The following is a 20,026-nucleotide window of genomic DNA, read 5'->3' as shown; positions in this document are numbered from 1 at the left end:
GCATATGTACATATTATATACCAGTCACTGTATATAATGCTAAGGATCTAGAGATGAATTAGTTATTATTGGTTTCTGTTCACAAAGGGGCATGGTCTAAAGGGGGAGACCAACACGAACATGTATATCTACAATACAACATGATTCATGGACTGGTTTAGGTATGGATGGGGTGCTAGAGATATAGAGGAGGGAACTGTGAATGGTGCTTTGAAAAACTACACACAGAAAGGTGATGTCTGAGCAGGGACCTTCCCCCTGTACAGTGTAGAAGTATCTACTCACTCCTGTGTCCCCCATTGCCATAAAAGGATGAGTAGGAGATGGCCAAAGAGAAAAGGGTTTTCCGAGCAAGCAGAACAGCATGTGCACAGAGGCGAATTTTGAAAGTCACTACAAACTCAGAGAACAGAGCATTTAATGTGGCAGGAGTCCAGGTAGCACTGGAAAGAATGGCAGGAGAAGAAATTACAAATGTAAACTGAGGCTTGATGGTGACATGTTTGTATGCCTTCTACAGAGTGTGAATTTCACACAAGGAGCCAAGAAACATTGTATAGCTAGTCTTCAAAGATGCCCCTTCCCCCCCACACAGATGATGCCTTTGCTAGTCCCCTCCCACAATGAATCTGGGTTGGCCAATGGAACAAATAGAATTTGGTGCAAGTGACACTGTGTGTCAGTGTCACACACTGAGGCCACTACAGCTTTTGACTTGATCTCTTGGAACGCTTGTTCTAGGGGGAGCTAGTCATCTTGTAAGAAGTCTGGCTAACCTGAGTCCACAATATTGTGAGGAAACACAGCCTAAGAGAGGCCATGAGGAGAGAGCCATTCATCAGCCCAGTCACGCCTTCGGAAGGCTCCAGCCTTAGCTGGCATATGACCACAACGGCATCCGAAACTCCAACGGAGAACGGACTAGGTGTATGTCGAACATTGTCAACATACAGAACTGTGTGAGAGAGAGAAAATCTTTTTGTTCTATACTACATTTTGAATCACCACATTTTGGGGTGGTTTGTTACACAGTACTAGTAATTGGAACAGACATCTTGGAATAGCAGTGTGACATAAAGAGTTTGAGTTTGTTTTTGGAAACAGTGTGGCGACAGCATGGAGGATGGGTTGAAGAGGGAAGAGGCTGAAGGCACCAAGATATGTTAGGAGGATAAGTAGACATCGATGTACACTGAAAGGAGAGATTGGAATCTAGAGATACTTGTGAGGCAGAATTGACAGAATGTAGAGATAAAATAAATGTGTGATGGGAAGGCAAGGAAGACTGTGAGTATCTTTTAGGTTTTTGCCCAAAGAGAACAGATGGTGGATAATGTCCTTAGTAGAAATAAGGGCCCTATTTGGGAGGGTAGATAATGAACTGTGTATATGCTGTTGTTGAGGGGTTTACAAGGATTTATTGGTGAAAATGTCAAATAAGCAGTTGGAAACTTTAAGGCACACAGGAGATTGGGGCTGTACATACACAGAAGATCTCAGTTACATATGGTGATGGTTGAAGTTTTGGAGATGAGATCACCAATAGAAAGTGTTCAGGGAAACAAGAGGAGGGACAAATGATGGAGCTCTGTTAGGAGAACTCAGTGGGCAGAGGAGGAAAAGCCCAAAAAGAAAACTGAAAAAGATAAGTCAGAGAAGTAGAAAGAGAAACAGGACCCTCGTGTCTTATGAGCTGAGGGACAAGAGAATGTCAAGAGGATTGAGCTTTCATTGTCAAAAGCCGTGGCAAGATCAAGTAAGGTGAGCCTGTGGTATTTGGTTTGGACAATTAAGAGGTCATTAGGGCTCTAAATGAGACTACTTTCAATAACCTGGCTTTGATGAGAGTAAAAAGCAGAGACCGTGAATATAGATTACTCTTTAAAGATATTCAGTGTTAAAGTGAAGGAGAAGGACCAGTTAGTTTGTTTGAGCCTGACTGTAGGCTACAGGGAAAGAGGAGCCTGGGTGGCTGGTTGGCTGGCCCAGAGTCCCTGAGCCAGTGAGACGGGTGGGATGGAAAGGTCTCCAGAGTCAGCTGGTTTATAGGCATGTGCTCTTCAAAGTTTGGTTGACAGGTCTGTAGCATCACCGACACCTGGTAACTTGTTGGAAGTGCAGAACCTCAGGCCCCACAGCAGGTCTAGTGAGTCAGAACCTGCATTTTAACAAGATCCCCAGGTGATCATCGCTTTTAATCCTCACAACAGCCAGGTAAGATGGACATTACTGTTCCCATCTTTACCTATGATGAGAAAGCAGTTGCCTGAGATAGCCGAGCTGATTAGTGTCTAAGCCAAGATTCAATCCCAGAACTTCCCGAGTCCGATGTTCTTTTCAAAAGGTAGAGAAGGAAGTTCAGAGAATTTCTACTTTCTCCCAATTCAGGAGAATTTTCAGATACTAGAATACTTCCAACGACCAAGCAATCACAGGTGTGTAGCTCTAGTGCCGTCAGCTGTGAGTTTACCGTGAAAGTGCTGGACCAATCCCTTTCAGAGCCCTTGGCGGCCTCTTAAGAAACAACGTTAACAGCGTTGGAACTTCACTTCCCAGCAAGCCCCGCGGCTTGCTACCGCGCGAAGCATGACGGGCACCTCGCCTCTCTCTCCTCTCCGGTGGAGCTGCCGGGCAGAGGCGAGTTGGGACGCAGCCGGACGTGCGGGCGCGCAGCATTCTGGGAAGTGTAGTCTGGCCCGGACTCGGACACCCCTTCGGATGAATGGGGCCCCGCTGACGGCTAACTACAGCTCCTCGCCGGCAGCGTTGGTGGCAGCCGCCGGAAAAAGTGAGACCGCGACGGCCCCGGGAGAGCAGCACTCCGGGACGGTGGTGATGTTCAGTGCCGCGGCGAGGCGGCAGCCGGGTTTCCTGGGGTAGCAGTCTAGGCGGGCGCTTCCTCTGCGCGCTTGCTCCCCTTACCCTGCCCCGGCCATGCGCCCGGCCTTCGCGGTGGGCCTGGTTTTCGCAGGCTGCTGCAGTAACGTGATCTTCCTAGAGCTCCTGGCCCGGTAAGTGACCCCCGCCGGTCGCACTAAAGAAGCCGGAGGAGGGGCGCCCCCACGCGCCGTCCCCCCTGAGCCGGGCGGGTCCCGGGGTGGGACCGCCTGCGCCCAGTGTCTGCCCTGGGCTGCTTGGGACGCCGCTGAGTCGGCTGCTCCGTCATCCTGCGCACCCTCAGCTCTCCCGCCCAATAGTTTCTTAGCATCCCTCGAGTGGAACACTGGGGGTGTTTGCTGTCGTCACCCCCTTTTCACACTCTGGGGGATTGAAGCCTGGAGAGTTTTTTTTCCCAAGGTCGGCAGGGAGCTCGTGGCAGAACCCAAGGTTCCTCCAGCTCTTTTCTCGATCCTGCTAATGCCATATATATGACGTGAGCAAAGCTTGGACTTAAAAAGCAGTCTGATTTGGTACACGCTGCAAAGAAAGTTTCAGTTGTTTTAAAGTGGGCTGCAAAGAAGTTCTTTTATTGGCCTTAGAGATGGTTATGAGTACTTTGCCCAACATGCCTCTCGCGGATGTAGTAGAACGAATTCTTATGCAGAAGGTCGGTCCAATTGACCGGGGATAGCCTTTCCAGCATTAAGATATTAAATCAGGAAGCTTGCATTTTGAGGTGTAACTTTATAAATCAAGAATGGTTATGACACTTTCCCAAAGGGACACCAGGGTAGTTTTATTGAGGTGGCACGCAAATAATGTTGAGTAATAATGTGCAAAGTTCATTGAGTAGAAGCTGTTAGAGAAAAGGCAACAGGTGGACTCTAAAAGCTCAGGACTGAAAATCTCAGGAGTTCCCGTCTTTGGCTCTGTCATCCCCTGGCTGTGTGACGTTTTCAAGTTATTTAGCCTCTCTGGACTTCCTTTTTCCACCTATAAAATAATATCTATGGTGCTGTTTAGCACCATGTTTTAAAATCTGCACATTATCTCCATTGACCATCAGAACAAGATAGGTCAAGAATTATATTCTCTGTTTTACTGAAAGTGAAACATGTCCCAGGAAGTTAGGTCGTCTCTTACTACTTGTAAGTGGCAGAACCAGAAGTGGAATCCAGGAATCTGAACTCCTAGTCCAATACCTTTTTCAACTTTCCTGTTATTTTTGAGCTTGAGCAGCCCTTAGGCTTTGGTCACCCATTTCCTCCTGTGGTGCCTGCTAGAAATGTATTTTATTTTTATGATAACATTGATAAAGTCATTCTGAAGCAACCAGTTTGCTTAAGGTAAACTCTGTGGGATTAATTTTTGCGATTACAGAGCTTGAAATTTTAATGTGCAAAAAGTGTTGATTAAAATCTTTCATTTGTCATTCTCTGGAGTAGGCGGTGAGGGATGTGAAAATGAAAAAAAAATGTATCCAGCTGTCAGCTGGTACACTTCAAAGGAAGGTCACTTTGGAAATTGGTTTAAAAATATAAAAATGTGATAAAATCAGGCCAGCCATGGAAATGAAGGTCAGAGAATAATAGTGTAATGTTTGTGTTGAATATGCCATTGAATTAAACCTTGCCAAAGGCTGTATGACATCAGAATATGTTATGTTAGTAACTGAGGGCCTTTTTAAATTTATTTTTTAACCAGTTGTGAGCCCTTAGCTAAATTACATGGTCTCCCTGAGTCTGTTCTCTCAGCTGTGAAAGGGCGGTGATGGCTCTGCCAGCCTCACAGGGTTTTGAAGGATTAAATGAGATGCCGGTGCAAAGCCTGAAGCTCGCAATAGGTTCCCCTTCTAACAACTTTTGTTTCAATATACATATACCCTGTTTTATGAGCTGTTCCTGAAAAGTTGTGGGTAAATCTAACTTTACAGGATGTTTTTCTGCATTACTGGATCTTCTATTTAGAATACTTTGAATAATTTGTTAAACCCAAAAAAACCATCATTCCTTATCTTTCTTGTACATCTGAATGTTTGCATACAGCAATGGGTTTTCATAATGTGGTAAGGGGTACATTTGTTAGTTTAATGAGTGGTACCCCAAACTGAATAGCAGCTTTGTGCTGATTTGCTTGGGCAACTCCAACTTATCATATTTCAGATCAAGAAAATAAGAGCTGGTTGGACCAGATGGTCTTTTAAGGTTCTTTGTAGATTTGGCCTTCTCATAATTGGTGACTTTATCTTGGGACATCACAGTGGAACGCTAATAAATTTTTATAGAGCAGGAACTGTGCTTCTTATATAGCTTCCTTGGGACACTAAGTATGAATTGAAATGCTAAACTGACTTGTAGGGAGAAGTGAGCATTTTTAACCATTTTCCCCCAAATTGGAGAACAAATTTAGGTTTTTCTTTCTTATTTCATACTTATAATTGGGACCTATAATAAAATATAAAGCGCCAATGCAGTGTACAGGGCAGATGTGAAGTAATGAATGAGTGCCTTGATCTCCCTTCTGAGAGAGTTTACATTCTACCTTGGAAACAAGATACACATCAGCTCACTAACTAGGTGAGGTGTCTTATGTCGGGAAAACAATCTGAAACATTCTCTTTTTCGCATTTTATTTTTTCATCAAGTGCCTAATGTTGAATCAAATAAGGAAGTTTTCTAAATCTAGAATAAGAAATACAGAAGCCATAAACTATCTGCCTAATTCTTTCTCTTCAGAGTTCTTTTTTAAAAAAGTAAAAATTTGGATTCTTGCCAAAGAGAATTCAAAGAGAAACTGTTTGCAGTTAGTGATTATAATACCTGAGGAATAAAGTTGAAGATAACAAGCAGTTCAGGGGGAAAGGATCCAGGTTTGTACTCTGAAGTTTTAAAGTGAATTATTCAAGTTAAAATAAATAGTTCCATTGGTAGCTATACAGCATTGTGGTCTTAAAAAGCTCTGTAAGTTGATTTTTTTAAAAATTGAATTATGTGAGTACATTAGGGAGATATAAAAATCCTATGGAAATAGAGACAAAGTAGATTAGAATTGTCAAGGGGAGGGGGAAATGGGGAGTGATTCCTAATGGGTATGGGATTTCTTTTGGAAGTGTCCTAAAATTAAATGATGGTAATGGCTGCACAACTCTAAATATAATACTAAAAACCACTGAATTGTAAAAAAAAATAATAATAACAATGATAATAAGGAGGTCTCAAACACCATTTATTTGCCAGGTGGCTCTGGGAGACTTACCTAATTCTGTGCCATTTGGCGCTCAGTGTCTTAGCAATGAAATGGGCATAATAATAGCTACCTCCGTAAATAAAGATAAAATTAAAAATTATTATGATGCCTTTTATTTTTTATTTTAATTTTTTTAATGTTTTCAATAGCTTTAACTTTTTTATACGTTTGTTGAAGTATATTCATAAACAAAGATTGGACACATTTAATGTATACAAATTGATGAGTATGCATACACCTATGAAACCATCATCATAATCAAGGTAATAAACATATCCATCACCTCCAAAATTTCCTTGTGCTCCCTTTTTTTTATGGTAAGAACACTGAGCATGAAATGTACCCTCTTAACAAATTCTTAAGTGTGCACTACTGAATTGTTAACCATATGCACTACGATGTACTTATCTTTTGAACTTATTCACCTTGTATAACTGAAAACTTATACCCATTGAACAAGTCCCCATTTTCCCTTCCCCCCTGACCCTGGCAATCCCCATTCTATTGTCTGCTTCTGTAAGTTTGACTATTTTAGATGCTTCATGTAAGAGGAATCATGCAGTCCTTTTGTCCTTTTGTGACTGACTGACTTCATTTAGCATGCCTTCCATGTTGTTGCAAATGGTGTCATTTCCCTCTTTTTTAAGGCTGAATAATATTTATTGTATGTTTATACCGCATTTTCTGTATCCATTCATTTGTCCATGGACATTTCAGTTGTTTCTGTATCTTCACTAGGTATTGCAAATAGTGCTGCAGTGAATATGGGGACGTAGCTATCACTTCAAGATCCTGATTTCAATTATTTATTTTTAACATTTTTTAAAAAATTGAAGTATAGTTGATTTACAATGCTGTGCCAATCTCTGCTGTACAGCAAAGTGACTCAGTTGTATACATATAGACATTCTTTTTCATATTCTTTTCCATTATGGTTTATCCCAAGAGATTGAATATAGTTCCCTGTGCTATACAGTAGGACCTTGTTGTTTGTCCATCCTAAATGTAATAGTTTGCATCTACCAACCCCAAACTCCCAGTCCATCCTTTTCCCTCCCTACCCGCCTTGGCAACCACAAGTCTGATCTCTATGTCTGTGAGTCTGTTTCTGTTTCATAGATGGGTTCATTTATGCCATATTTTAGATTCCATATGTAGGTGATATCATATGGCATTTGTCTTTCTCTTTCTGACTTACTTCACTTAGTATGATAATCTCTAGTTGCATCCATGTTGCTGCAAATGGCATTATTTCATTCTTTGTTATGGCTGAGTAGTATTCCATTGTATATATCACATCTTCTTTATCCATTCATCCATTGATGGACACTTAGGTTATTTCCATGTCTTGGCTGTTGTGAATAGTGCTGCTATGAACATAGGGGTGCATGTATCTTTTTTTTTTTTTCCCACACACACACACACTGTATTTTATTTTTACAAGAGATAAATAAACTGACACCAAGCATTGTAAATGGATGACCACGACAAAAGCAACAATGATTGCAATTACCAAACTCGAAACACACTCATACTATGTCATAATACTGACATTCAGTCCAGTAATCCTCCACTGTAACAGCTCCTTTACTTTGCAGTCAAAATTGATTTGTATATTTTTTGCCTCTAAGTCCTTGTGGGATTTTTTTTTTATTCAAACAGAAAGACACAAAAATTATAATCATCCTCATCAGTTCACTCAGTCCCATGTAATTAATTTTTTTTTTCATCTTGATCTTTTGTTAGCAATTTTATGAGTTCATCAGTTTTCCATTAGAGTTCTGAAAATGCTTATTCATTCAGTTCAGCAGTATAGTCAGTTACCAGAAACCTGTACTTGTCAGAGTCTTTTCCATGAATTCCTTGAAGATGAAACCCTTTTATAGTAACATATTTGCAAAAGCAGCAGAGTACACTCAGAACTGTCTGTAAATGAAAAAAGACTTAAAAATGACCACGGTTAAAGATTTGATGAAAGTTCATAATAATGCAATTGACAAGGAAACTTAGTTATTTCTGAGATATACATTTTAAAGTAAGAACTAGAATTATGACTTATAACATTATACCAGAACATATAAGATTTTTAGAAATTTCATGTAATGTCTGAAACATTTATATTAACATAATTCCATACAAATAACCCAATGAAAGTTTAGTATTACTTGTTTTGTTTATTTGTTTGTTTGTTTATACCATAGGTTCTTATTAGTCATCCATTTTATACACATCAGTGTATACATGTCAGTCCCAATCACCCAATTCAGCACACCACCTTCCCCACCCCCCTGCCGCTTTCCCCCCTTGGTGTCCATACGTTTGCTCTCTACATCTGTGTCTCAACTTCTGCCCTGCAAACCGGCTCATCTGTACCATTTTTCTAGGTTCCACATACATGCGTTAATATACGATATTTGTTTTTCTCTTTCTGACTTACTTCACTCTGTATGACAGTCTCTAGATCCGTCCACGTCTCAACAAATGACCCAATTTCGTTCCTTTTTATGGCTGAGTAATATTCCATTGTATGTATGTACCACAACTTCTTTATCCATTCGTCTGTTGATGGGCATTTAGGTTGCTTCCATGACCTGGCTATTGTAAATAGTGCTGCAATGAACATTGGGGTGCATGTGTCTTTTTGAATTATGGTTTTCTCTGGGTATATGCCCAGTAGTGGGATTGCTGGATCATATGGTAATTCTATTTTTAGTTTTTTAAAGAACCTCCATACTGTTCTCCACAGTGGCTGTATCAATTTACATTCCCACCAACAGTGCAAGAGGGTTCCCTTTTCTCCACACCCTCTCCAGCATTTGTTGTTTGTAGATTTTCTGATGATGGCCATTCTAACTGGTGTGAGGTGATACCTCATTGTAGTTTTGATTTGCATTTCTCTAATAATTAGTGATGTTGAACATCTTTTCATGTGCTTCTTGGCCATCTGTATGTCTTCTTTGGAGAAAGGTCTATTTAGGTCTTCTGCCCATTTTTGGATTGGGTTGTTTGTTTCTTTAATATTGAGCTGCATGAGCTGTTTATATATTTTGGAGATTAATCCTTTGTCCGTTGATTCGTTTGCAAATATTTTCTCCCATTCTGAGGGTTGTCTTTTGGTCTTGTTTATGGCTTCCTTTGCTGTGCAAAAGCTTTTAAGTTTCATTAGGTCCCATTTGTTTATTTTTGTTTTTATTTTCATTACTGTAGGAGGTGGATCAAAAAAGATCTTGCTGTGATTTATGTCAAAGAGTGTTCTTCCGATGTTGTCCTCTAAGAGTTTTATAGTGTCCGGTCTTACATTTAGGTCTCTAATCCATTTTGAGTTTATTTTTGTGTATGGTGTTAGGGATTGTTCTAATTTCATTCTTTTACATGTAGCTGTCCAGTTTTCCCAGCACCACTTATTGAAGAGACTGTCTTTTCTCCATTGTATATCTTTGCCTCCTTTGTCATAGATTTGTTGACCATAGGTGCATGGGTTTATCTCTGGGCTTTCTATCTTGTTCCATTGATCTATGTTTCTGTTTTCGTGCCAGCACCATATTGTCTTGATTACTGTAGCTTTGTAGTATAGTCTGAAGTCAGCGAGTCTGATTCCTCCAGCTCCGTTTTTTTCCCTCAAGACTGCTTTGGCTATTCGGGGTCTTTTGTGTCTCCATACAAATTTAAAAATGATTTGTTCTAGTTCCGTAAAAAATGCCATTGGTAATTTGATAGGGATGGCATTGAATCTGTAGATTGCTTTGGGTAGTATAGTCATTTTCACAATATTGATTCTTCCAATCCAAGAACATGGTACATCTCTCCATCTGTTGGTATCATCTTTAATTTCTTTCATCAGTGTCTTATAGTTTTCTGCATACAGGTCTTTTGTCTCCCTAGGTAGATTTATTCCTAGGTATTTTATTCTTTTTGTTGCAGTGGTAAATGGGAGTGTTTCCTTAATTTCTTTTTCAGATTTTTCATCATTAGGGTATAGGAATGCAAGAGATTTCTGTGCATTAATTTTGTATCCTGCAACAGTACTAAATTCATTGATTAGCTCTAGTAGTTTTCTGGTGACAACTTTAGGATTCTCTATGTATAGTATCATGTCATCTGCAAACAGTGACAGTTTTACTTCTTCTTTTCCAATTTGTATTCCTTTTATTTCTTTTTCTTCGCTGATTGCCGTGGCTGGGACTTCCAAAACTATGTTGAATAATAGTGGTGAGAGTGGACATCCTTGTCTCCTTCCTGATCTTAGAGGAAATTTTTTCAGTTTTTCACCATTGAGAATGATGTTTGCTGTGGGTTTGTCGTATATGGCCTTTATTATGTTGAGGTAGGTTCCCTCTATGCCCACTTTCTGGAGAGTTTTTATCATAAATGGGTGTTGAATTTTGTCAACAGATGCTTTTTCTGCATCTATTGTGATGATCATATGGTTTTTATTCTTCAATTTGTTTTTTTTTTTTCAATTTGTTAATATGGTGTATCACATTGATTGATTTGCATATATTGAAGAATCCTTGCATCCCTGGGATAAATCCCACTTGATCGTGGTGTATGATCCTTTTAATGTGTTGTTGGATTCTGTTTGCTAGTATTTTGTTGAGGATTTTTGCATCTATATTCATCAGTGATATTGGTCTGTAATTTTCTTTTTTTGTAGTATCTTTGTCTGGTTTTGGTATCAGAGTGGTGGTGGCCTCATAGAATGAGTTTGGGAGTGTTCCATCCTCTGGAATTTTTTGGAAGAGTTTGAGAAGGATGCATGTTAGTTCTTCTCTGAATGTTTGATAGAATTCACCTGTGAAGCCATCTGATCCTGGACTTTTGTTTGTTGGAAGATTTTTAATCACAGTTTCAAATTCATTACTTGTGATTGGTCTGTTCATATTTTCTGTTTCTTCCTGGTTCAGTCTTGGAAGGTTATACCTTTCTAAGAATTTGTCCATTTCTTCCAGGTTTCCATTTTATTTGCATAGAGTTGCTTGTAGTAGTCTCTTAGGATGCTTTGTATTTCTGTGGTGTCTGTTGTAACTTCTCCTTTTTCATTTCTAATTTTATTGATTTGAGTCCTCTCCCTCTTTTTCTTGATGAGTCTGGCTAATGGTTTATCAATTTTGTTTATCTTCTCAAAGAACCAGCTTTTAGTTTTATTGATCTTTGCTATTGTTTTCTTTGTTTCTATTTCATTTATTTCTGCTGTGATCTTTATGATTTCTTTCCTTCTGCTAACTTTGGGTTTTGTTTGTTCTTCTTTCTCTAGTTCCTTTAGGTGTAAGGTTAGATTGTTTATTTGAGATTTTTCTTGTTTCTTGAGGTAGGCTTGTATAGCTATAAACTTCCCTCTTAGAACTGCTTTTGCTGCATCCCATAGGTTTTGGATCGTCATGTTTTCATTGTCATTTGTCTCTAGGTATTCTTTGATTTCCTCTTTGATTTCTTCAGTGATCTCTTGGTTATTTAGTAATGTATTGGTTAGCCTCCATGTGTTTGTGTATTTTACGTTTTTTTCCCTGTAATTCATTTCTAATCTCATAGTGCTGTGGTCAGAAAAGATGCTTGATATGATTTCAATTTTCTTAAATTTACCAAGGCTTGATTTGTGACCCAAGATGTGACCTATCCTGGAGAATGTTCTGTGCGCACTTGAGAAGAAAGTGTAATCTGCTGTTTTTGGATGCAATGTCCTATAAATATCAATTAAATCTATCTGGTCTATTGTGTCATTTAAAGCGTCTGTTTCCTTATTTATTTTCATTTTGGATGATCTGTCCATTGGTGTAAGTGAGGTGTTAAAGTCCCCCACTATTATTGTGTTACTGTCGATTTCCTCTTGTATCGCTGTTAGCAGTTGCCTTATGTATTGAGGTGCTCCTATGTTGGGTGCATATATATTTATAAGTGTTATATCTTCTTGGATTGATCCTTAATCCTTGATCATTATGTAGTGTCCTTCCTTGTCTCTTGTAACATTCTTTATTTTAAAGTCTATTTTATCTGATATGAGTATAGCTACTCCAGCTTTCTTATGATTTCCATTTGCATGGAACATCTTTTTCCATCCCCTCACTTTCAGTCTGTATGTGTCCCTAGGTCTGAAGTGGGTCTCTTGTAGACAGCATATATATTGCTTGGAGCATTTAATCCATTCACGTTTAAGGTAATTATCGATATGTATGTTCCTATGACCATTTTCTTCATTGTTTTGGGTTTGTTTTTGTAGGTCCTTTTCTTCTCTTGTGTTTCCCACTTAGAGAAGTTCCTTTAGCATTTGTTGTAGAGCTGGTTTGGTGGTGCTGAATTCTCTTAGCTTTTTTGCTTATCTGTAAAGCTTTTGATTTCTCCATCAAATCTGAATGAGATCCTTGCCGGGTAGAGTAATCTTGGTTGTAGGTCCTTCCCTTTCATCACTTTAAGTAAATCATGCCACTCCCTTCTGGCTTGTAGAGTTTCTGCTGAGAAATCAGCTGTTAACCTTATGGGGGTTCCTTTGTATGTTATTTGTCGTTTTTCCCTTGCTGCTGTCAATAATTTTTCTTTGTCTTTGATTTTTGCCATTTGATTACTATGTGTTTTGGCGTGTTTCTCCTTGGGTTTATCCTGTATGGGACTCACTGCGCTTCCTGGACTTGGGTGGCTATTTCCTTTCCCATGTTAGGGAAATTTTCGACTATAATCTCTTCAGATATTTTCTCTGGTCCTTTCTCTCTCTCTTCTCCTTCTGAGACCCCTATAATGCGAATTCTGTTGCGTTTAATGTTGTCCCAGAGGCCTCTTAGGCTGTCTTCATTTCTTTTCACTCTTTTTTATTTAGTCTGTTCCGCAGCAGTGAATTCCACCATTCTGTCTTCCAGGTCACTTATCCGTTCTTCTGCCTCAGTTTTTCTGCTATTGATTCCTTCTAGTGTCATTTTCATTTCAGTTATTGTATTGTTCATCTCTGTTTGTTTGTTCTTTAATTCTTCTAGGTCTTTGTTAAACGTTTCTTGCACCTTCTCGATCTTTGCCTCCCTTTTTTTCCCCCCGAGGTCCTGGATCTTCTTCACTATCATTATTCTGAATTCTTTTTCTGGAAGGTTGCCTATCTCCACTTCATTTAGTTGTTTTTCTGGGGTTTTATCTTGTTCCTTCATCTGGTATATAGCCCTCTGCCTTTTCATCTTGTCTATCTTTCTGTGAATGTGGTTTTTGTTCCACAGGCTGCAGGATTGTAGTTCTTCTTGCTTCTGCTCTCTGCCCTCTGGTGAATGAGGCTATCTAAGAGGCTTGATGGGAGGGACTGGTGGTAGGTAGAGCTGACTGTTGCTCTGGTGGGCAGAGCTCAGTAAAACTTTAATCCACTTGACTGTTGATAGGTGGGGCTGGGTTCCCTCCCTGTTGGTTGTTTGGCCTGAGGCAACCCAACACTGGAGCCTACCTGGGCTCTTTGGTGGGGCTAATGACAGACTCCGGGAGGGCTCACGCCAAGGAGTACTTCCCAGAGCTTCTGCTGCCAGTGTCCTTGTCCCCACGGTGAAACAGAGCCACCCCTCGCCTCTGCAGGAGACCTTCCAACACTAGCAGGTAGATCTGGTTCAGTCTCCTCCGGGGTCACTGCCCCTTCCCCTGGGTCCCGATGCGCACACTACTTTGTGTGTGCCCTCCAAGAGTGGAGTCTCTGTTTCCCCCAGTCCTGTCGAAGTCCTGCAATCAATTCCCACTAGGCTTAAAAGTCTAATTCTCTAGGAATTCTTCCTCCCGTTGCCAGACCCCCAGGTTGGGAAGCCTGACATGGGGCTCAGAACCTTCACTCCAGTGGGTGGACTTCTGTGGTATAAGTGTTTGCCAGTCTGTGATTCACCCACCCACCAGTTATGGGATTTGATTTTACTGTGATTGCGCTCCTCCTACTGTCTCATTGTGGCTTCTCCTTTGTCTTTGGATGCGGGGTATCTTTTTCGGTGAGTTCCAGTATCTTCCTGTCGATGATTGTCCAGCAGCTAGTTGTGATTCTGGTGTTCTCGCAAGAGGGAGTGAGAGCACGTCCTTCTACTCCGCCATCTTGGTTCCTCCTCCTATCTTCTGAGACATCAATGTTGATCACTCTCTTGAGTTCCTCTGCAGATACTCTAATTTTTTGCTGTGTCCAGTGTGCTCTCCAAACTCTGGAACACCACACTCCAGAGGCCCTTCTTTCCACATCCTGCCTCTCCCCTTCTGCACAGGTCCTACGCATGTATCATTCTGAATTATAGTTTTGTCCAGGTATTTGCCCAGAAGTGGGATTGCTGGATCATATGGTAATTCTATTTTTAGTTTTCTGAGGAACCTCCATACTGTTTTCCATAGTGGCTGCACCAATTTATATTCCCACTAACAGTGTAGGAGGGTTCCCTTTTCTCTACACCCTCTCCAGCATTAGTTATTGGTAGACTTTTTAATGATGGCCATTCTGACCAGTGTGAGGTGGTACCTCATTGTAGTTTTGATTTGCGTTTCTCTAATAATTATTGATGCTGAGCATCTTTTCATGTGCCTACTGGCCATGTGTATGTCTTCTTTGGAGAATTGCCTATTAAGGTCTTCTGCCCATTTTTCAATTGGGTTGTTTGTTTTTTTGTTGTTGTTGAGTTGTATGAGCTGTTTGTATACTTTGGAGATTAAGCCCTTGTCAGTTGCATCATTTGCAGATATTTTCTTCCATTCCATAGGTTGTCTTTTTGTTGTTTTGTTTTGTTTTGCTTTTATGGTTTCCTCTGCTATGCAAAAGCTTGTAAGTTTGATTAGGTCCCATTTGTTTATTTTGTTTTTACTTCTGTTGCCTTGGGAGACTAACCTATGAAAACATTGGTATGATTTATTACAGAGATTTGCCTATGCTCTCTTCTAAGAGTTTTATGGTGTCATATCTTATGTTTAAGTGTTTTTTTTTTTTTTGGCTGTGTTGGTTCTTTGTTGCTGCACGCAGGCTTTCTCTGGTTGCAGCGAGCAGGGGCTACTCTTTGTTGTGGTGTGCAAGCTTCTCATTGCAGTGGCTTCTCTTGTAGTGGAGCACGGGCTCTACGCACATGGGCTTCAGTAGTTGTGGCACGCGGGCTCAGTAGTTATGGCTTAGGGCTCTAGAGCGGAGGCTCAGTAGTTGTGGTGGACGGGCTTAGTTGCTCCGGTGCATGTGGGATCTTCCTGGACCAGGGATCAAACCCGTGTCCCCTCCACTGGCAGGCAGATTCTCAACCACTGTGCCACCAGGGAAGTCCCTTTATTAATGTTTTATAGTTCTCAGCATATAAGTCTTTCACCTCCTTGGTCAGGTTTATTCCTAGGGGTTGTGTGTGTGTGTGTGTGTGTGTGTGTGTGTGTGATTTTTGAAAGGTATTGCTTTTTTACATTCCCCTTCTGATATTTTATTGTTAGTGTAAAGAAATGCAACTAATTTCTGAATGTTATTCTTGTATCCTGCTACTTTGCTGAGTTCATTTATTAGATCTAGTAGTTTTTGTGTGGAGTCCTTAAGGTTTTCTATATATGGTATCATGTCATCTGCATATAGTGACAATTTTACCTCTTTCCTTCCAATTTGAATACGTTTTATTTCTTTTTCTTGTCTGATTGCTGTGGTTAAGACTTCCAATACTGTGTTGAATAGAAGTGGTGAGAATGGGCATCCTTGTCTTGTTCCAGATTTTAGCAGGAAGGCTTTCAGCTTTTCACCACTGAGTATTATATTGGCTGTGGGTTTGTCATAAATGGCTTTATTATGTTGAGATATGTTCCTTCTATACCCATTTTGGTAAGAGTTTTTATCATGAATGGGTGTTGAATTTTGTCAAATGCTTCTTCTGCATCTGTTGAGATGATTATTTTGTTTTTGACTTTTCTTTTGTTAATGTGGTGTATTACATTGATTGATTTGCCTATGTTGAACCTTGTGAACTTGGGATGAATCCCACTTGGTTGTGGTGTATGATCTTTTTTATGTGTTGTTGGATTCAATTTGCTAATATTTTGTTGAGAATTTTTGCATCTATATTTATCAAAGATATTGGCCTGTAATTTTCTTTTTTTGGTGGTATCTTTGGTTTTGATATCAGGGTGATGGTGGCTTCATAAAATGTCTGTGGGAGTGTTCCCTCCTTTTCAATCCTTTGGAAGGGTTTGAGAACGATCAGTATAAGTTCTTCTTTGTATGTTTGGTAGAATTTGCCTGTGAAGCCATCTGGTTCTGGACTTTTCTTTGTAGGGAGTTTTTTTGTTTTTAAGTTTTTTTTGATGTGGACCATTTTTAAAGTCTTATTGAATTTGTTGCAATATTTCTTTCTGTTTTATGTTTTGGTTTCTTGGCCATGAGGCATGTGGGATCTTAGCTCCCTGAGCAAGGATCGAACCCACACTCTCTGCAATGGAAGATGAAGTCTTAACCACTGGGCCACCAGGGAAGTCCCTGTAGGGCATATTTTTAAATTGCAGATTCTATTTATCTTCTAGTGATTGGTCTGTTCAAATTATCTATTTCTTCTTGATTCAGTTTGGTGGGCTGTATATTTCTGGAAAGTTGTCCATTTCTTCTAGGTTGTCAAATTTGTTGGCATATAATTGTTTATAGTATTCTCTTATGGTTTTTTGTATTTCTGTGGTATCACTTGAGCTTTCTCCTTTTTCATTTCTTATTTTGTTTATTTGGGTTCTCTCTCTTTTCTTTTTTTTTTTTTTAAACAAATTTTTTATTTTTAATTTATTTATTATTTATTAATTATTTATTTTTGGCTGTGTTGGGTCTTCGTTTCTGTGCGAGGGCTTTGTCCAGTTGCGGTAAGCGGGGGCCACTCTTCATTGCGGTGCGTGGGCCTCTCACTATCGCGGCCTCTCCTGTTGTGGAGCACAGGCTCCAGACGCGCAGGCTCAGTAGTTGTGGCTCACGGGCCTAGCTGCTCCGCGGCATGTGGGATCTTCCCAGACCAGGGCTCGAACCCGTGTCCCCTGCATTGGCAGGCAGACTCTCAACCACTGCGCCACCAGGGAAGCCATCTCTTTTCTTCTTGGTGAGCCTGGCCAGAGATTTGTCAGTTTTGTTTACCCTTTCAAAGAACTAGCTCTTGGTTTTATTGATTTTTTTTCTATTGTCTTTTTAATCTCTATCTTATTTATTTCCTCCCCAATCTTTATTATTTCCTTCCTTCTGCTGACTTTAGGTTTTGTTTGTTCTTCTTTTTCTGATTCTTTTAGGTGGTAGGTTGGATTGTTTATTTGAAATTTTTCTTATTTTTTGAGGAACTTCCCTCTAAGAACTGCTTTTGCTGCATCCCATAGATTTTGTACGGTTGTGTTTTCATTGTCATTTGTATCAAGGTAATTTTTAATTTCCTTTTTGATTTCCTTGTTGACCCATTGGTTTTTTTGTAGCATGTTGTTTAGTCCCCATGTAATCGTTTTTTTTATTCTTCCTCAGTTCTTTTTCTGTGGTTGATTTCTAGTTTCATACTGCTGTGGTCAGAGAAGATGTTTGAAATAATTTCTATACTCTTAAATTTGTTGTGGTGAGTTTTGTGCCCTAGTATGTGGTCATTCCTAGAGAATGTTCCATGTGCACTTGAAAAGAATGTGTGTTCTGGGTTTTTTTTGGATGTAATGTCCTGCAAATATCAATTAAGTATAACTGTTCTGTTGTATCATTTAGCATCTCTGTCCATTGATGTGAGCAGAGTGTTAAAGTCTCTTACTATTATTGTATTCCCATCAATTTCTCCCTTTATGTCTATTAGTATTTGTTTTATGTATTTGGGTGCTCCTAATTAGGTACATATATGTTGACAAGTGTAAAATCCTTTTCTTGTATTGATCCTTTTATCATTATATAGCGTCCCTCTTTATCTTTTTTTATAGCCTTTGCTTTAAAGTCTATTTTGTCTGATATGAGTATTGCAACTCCTGCTTTCTTGTCATTTCCGTTTGCATGAAATATCTTTTTCCATCCCCTCACTTTCAATCCATGTGTGTCCTTTGCCCTAAGGTGTGTCTCTTGTAGGCAGCATATTGTAGGCTCTTGTTTATTTAATCCAGTGTGCCACTCTATGTGTTTTGATTGGAGCATTCAGTTCATTGACATTTAAGGTAATTATTGATACATATGTATTTATTGCCATTTTAAACCTTGTTTTCCAGTTGATTCTTTATATCTTCTTTGTTTTTCTTTTTGTGGTTTGATGATTTCCTTTTATGCTTGTGTTCTTTTTGGTTTTTGTGAATCTATTGTATGTTTTTGATTTGTGGTTGCCCTGTTATTCAAGTATGTTAACCCCCCTTCCTGTATCTGCTTGCTTTAGATGGATAGTCATATAGGCTCAAATATATTCTAAAAAAAAAAAAAAAAAGAATCTGCATTTTCTTACCCTCCTTCCCCACATTTTATGATTTTGACGTCTTTTTTACATCTTCATGTTTATCCTTTTGCTGTTCCTTGTGTTTATCATCACTTTCACAAGTAGGTTTTGTTTTTTCTTTTTGATCTGTATACTGGCTAATTTAAGTGATTTACTTTCCAGTTGTGGTTTCCTCCTTCCTGTATCTTCTTGCTTCTTTTCTATTTAGAGCAGACCTTTCAATGTGTCTTTTAGGATAGCTTTAGAATTGCTGTATTCTTTTAGTTTTTACTTGTCTGAGAAATTCTTTATTTCTCTTCCTATTCTAAATGATAATCTTGCTGGGTAGAATATTCTGGGCTGCAGATCTTTCCCTTTCAAGACTATGTATATATTTTGCTACTCCCTTCTGGCCCTCAGTGTTTCTGTAGAGAAATGAGCTGATAGCCTTATGGGGGTTCCCTTGTAATTAACTCTTTGTTTTTCTCTTGCTGTCTTTAGAATCCTCTCTTTAACTTTTGCCATTTTTATTATATGTCTTGGTGAAGGTCTGTTTGGGTTCATCTTGTTTAGGACCCTCTGTGCTTCCTGTATCTGGATATCTGTTTCCTTCTTTAGGTTTGGGAAGCTTTTAGCCATAATTTCTTCAAATACATTTTTAACCCCCTTTTCTCTTTCTTCTCCTTCTGGAATCCCTATTATATGTAGATTGGCATGCTTTATATTATCCCACAGGTCTCTTTTATTGCTTTCTTTTTTTTTTTTTTTTCATTTGGCTTTCTGTCTGCTGTTTTGATTGGGTAATTTCCATTATTCTATCTTTCAGATCACTTATTCTTTCTTCTGTATTATTCATTCTATTCATTGCCTTTACCTCAGCTTTTGTCTTGGCAAATGAATTTTTAATTTTTTCTTGGCTCCTCCTTATAGTTTCTAGTTCCTTTTTACAGTAATTTGCATTTCTGTCAATAGCCTTTCTTAATTCTTTCAGTATTTTCATTACCTGGTTTCTGAACTTGGTGTCTATTAGACTGAAGAGGTCTGTTTCATTGTTTGTTCCTTCAGGGGAATTCTCTTGGTCTTTTAACTGGGAGTGGTTCCTCTACTTCTTCATTTTGCTTGTATTTCTCTTACTGTGTGAGTTTAGGAGGAACAATTATCTACTGTAGTCTTGGAGGGCTATTTATATGCGGGAGTGTCCCTGTGTAGCTTGTGTGGGTTTAATTGTTTTTGGCGTGAGGGCGGTTTTTGGTTTGGATATTTGCTGTCTCTTTCCTCAGGGTGTGCTGGCTGTCTCCAACAGCCAACCCCAGTCCTCTCCCCGGGGTCTGACCTCCGAAGCCTGAGACTCGGCACCCAGCCCCGACCCTCCCCAGTGGACAAGCGACCCAAGCTGGGGAGTGCTGGCAGCACTGACCTTCTATGCAGGTCTCTCTCTGCAAACAGGGTGCTGCGCTCTCCTCTGAGGCTCTGAAGCTCCCCCTCTGTCCCAGCTGATTTTGCCACCAGTGAGGGGACTTCCCCGGGTGCAGGAACCTTTCCTCCTTCACAACTCCCCAAAAGGGGTGCAGATC

The 20,026-nt window shown here is 39.7% G+C and overlaps 1 protein-coding gene across 1 annotated transcript in view; it reads left to right on the top strand.

Moving 5' to 3' along the window:
• Positions 1-2,669: 2,669 nt before the first annotated feature.
• Positions 2,670-20,026, top strand: part of SLC35B4 (solute carrier family 35 member B4) — a 38,748-nt gene continuing 21,391 nt past the window's right edge. Inside the window, exon 1 of the mRNA XM_061198741.1 lies at positions 2,670-3,011. Within this exon, the coding sequence (XP_061054724.1) occupies positions 2,935-3,011 (77 nt within the window). The 5' untranslated portion in view covers positions 2,670-2,934. The remainder of the gene's footprint in view (positions 3,012-20,026) is intronic.

Source organism: Eubalaena glacialis, chromosome 8 (genome assembly GCF_028564815.1).
Source record: "Eubalaena glacialis isolate mEubGla1 chromosome 8, mEubGla1.1.hap2.+ XY, whole genome shotgun sequence".
In the NCBI taxonomy this organism is placed as follows: Eukaryota; Metazoa; Chordata; class Mammalia; order Artiodactyla; family Balaenidae; genus Eubalaena; species Eubalaena glacialis.
The sequence above is the reverse complement of the archived record's forward strand: the minus strand, read 5'-3'. Positions and strand labels throughout refer to the sequence as shown.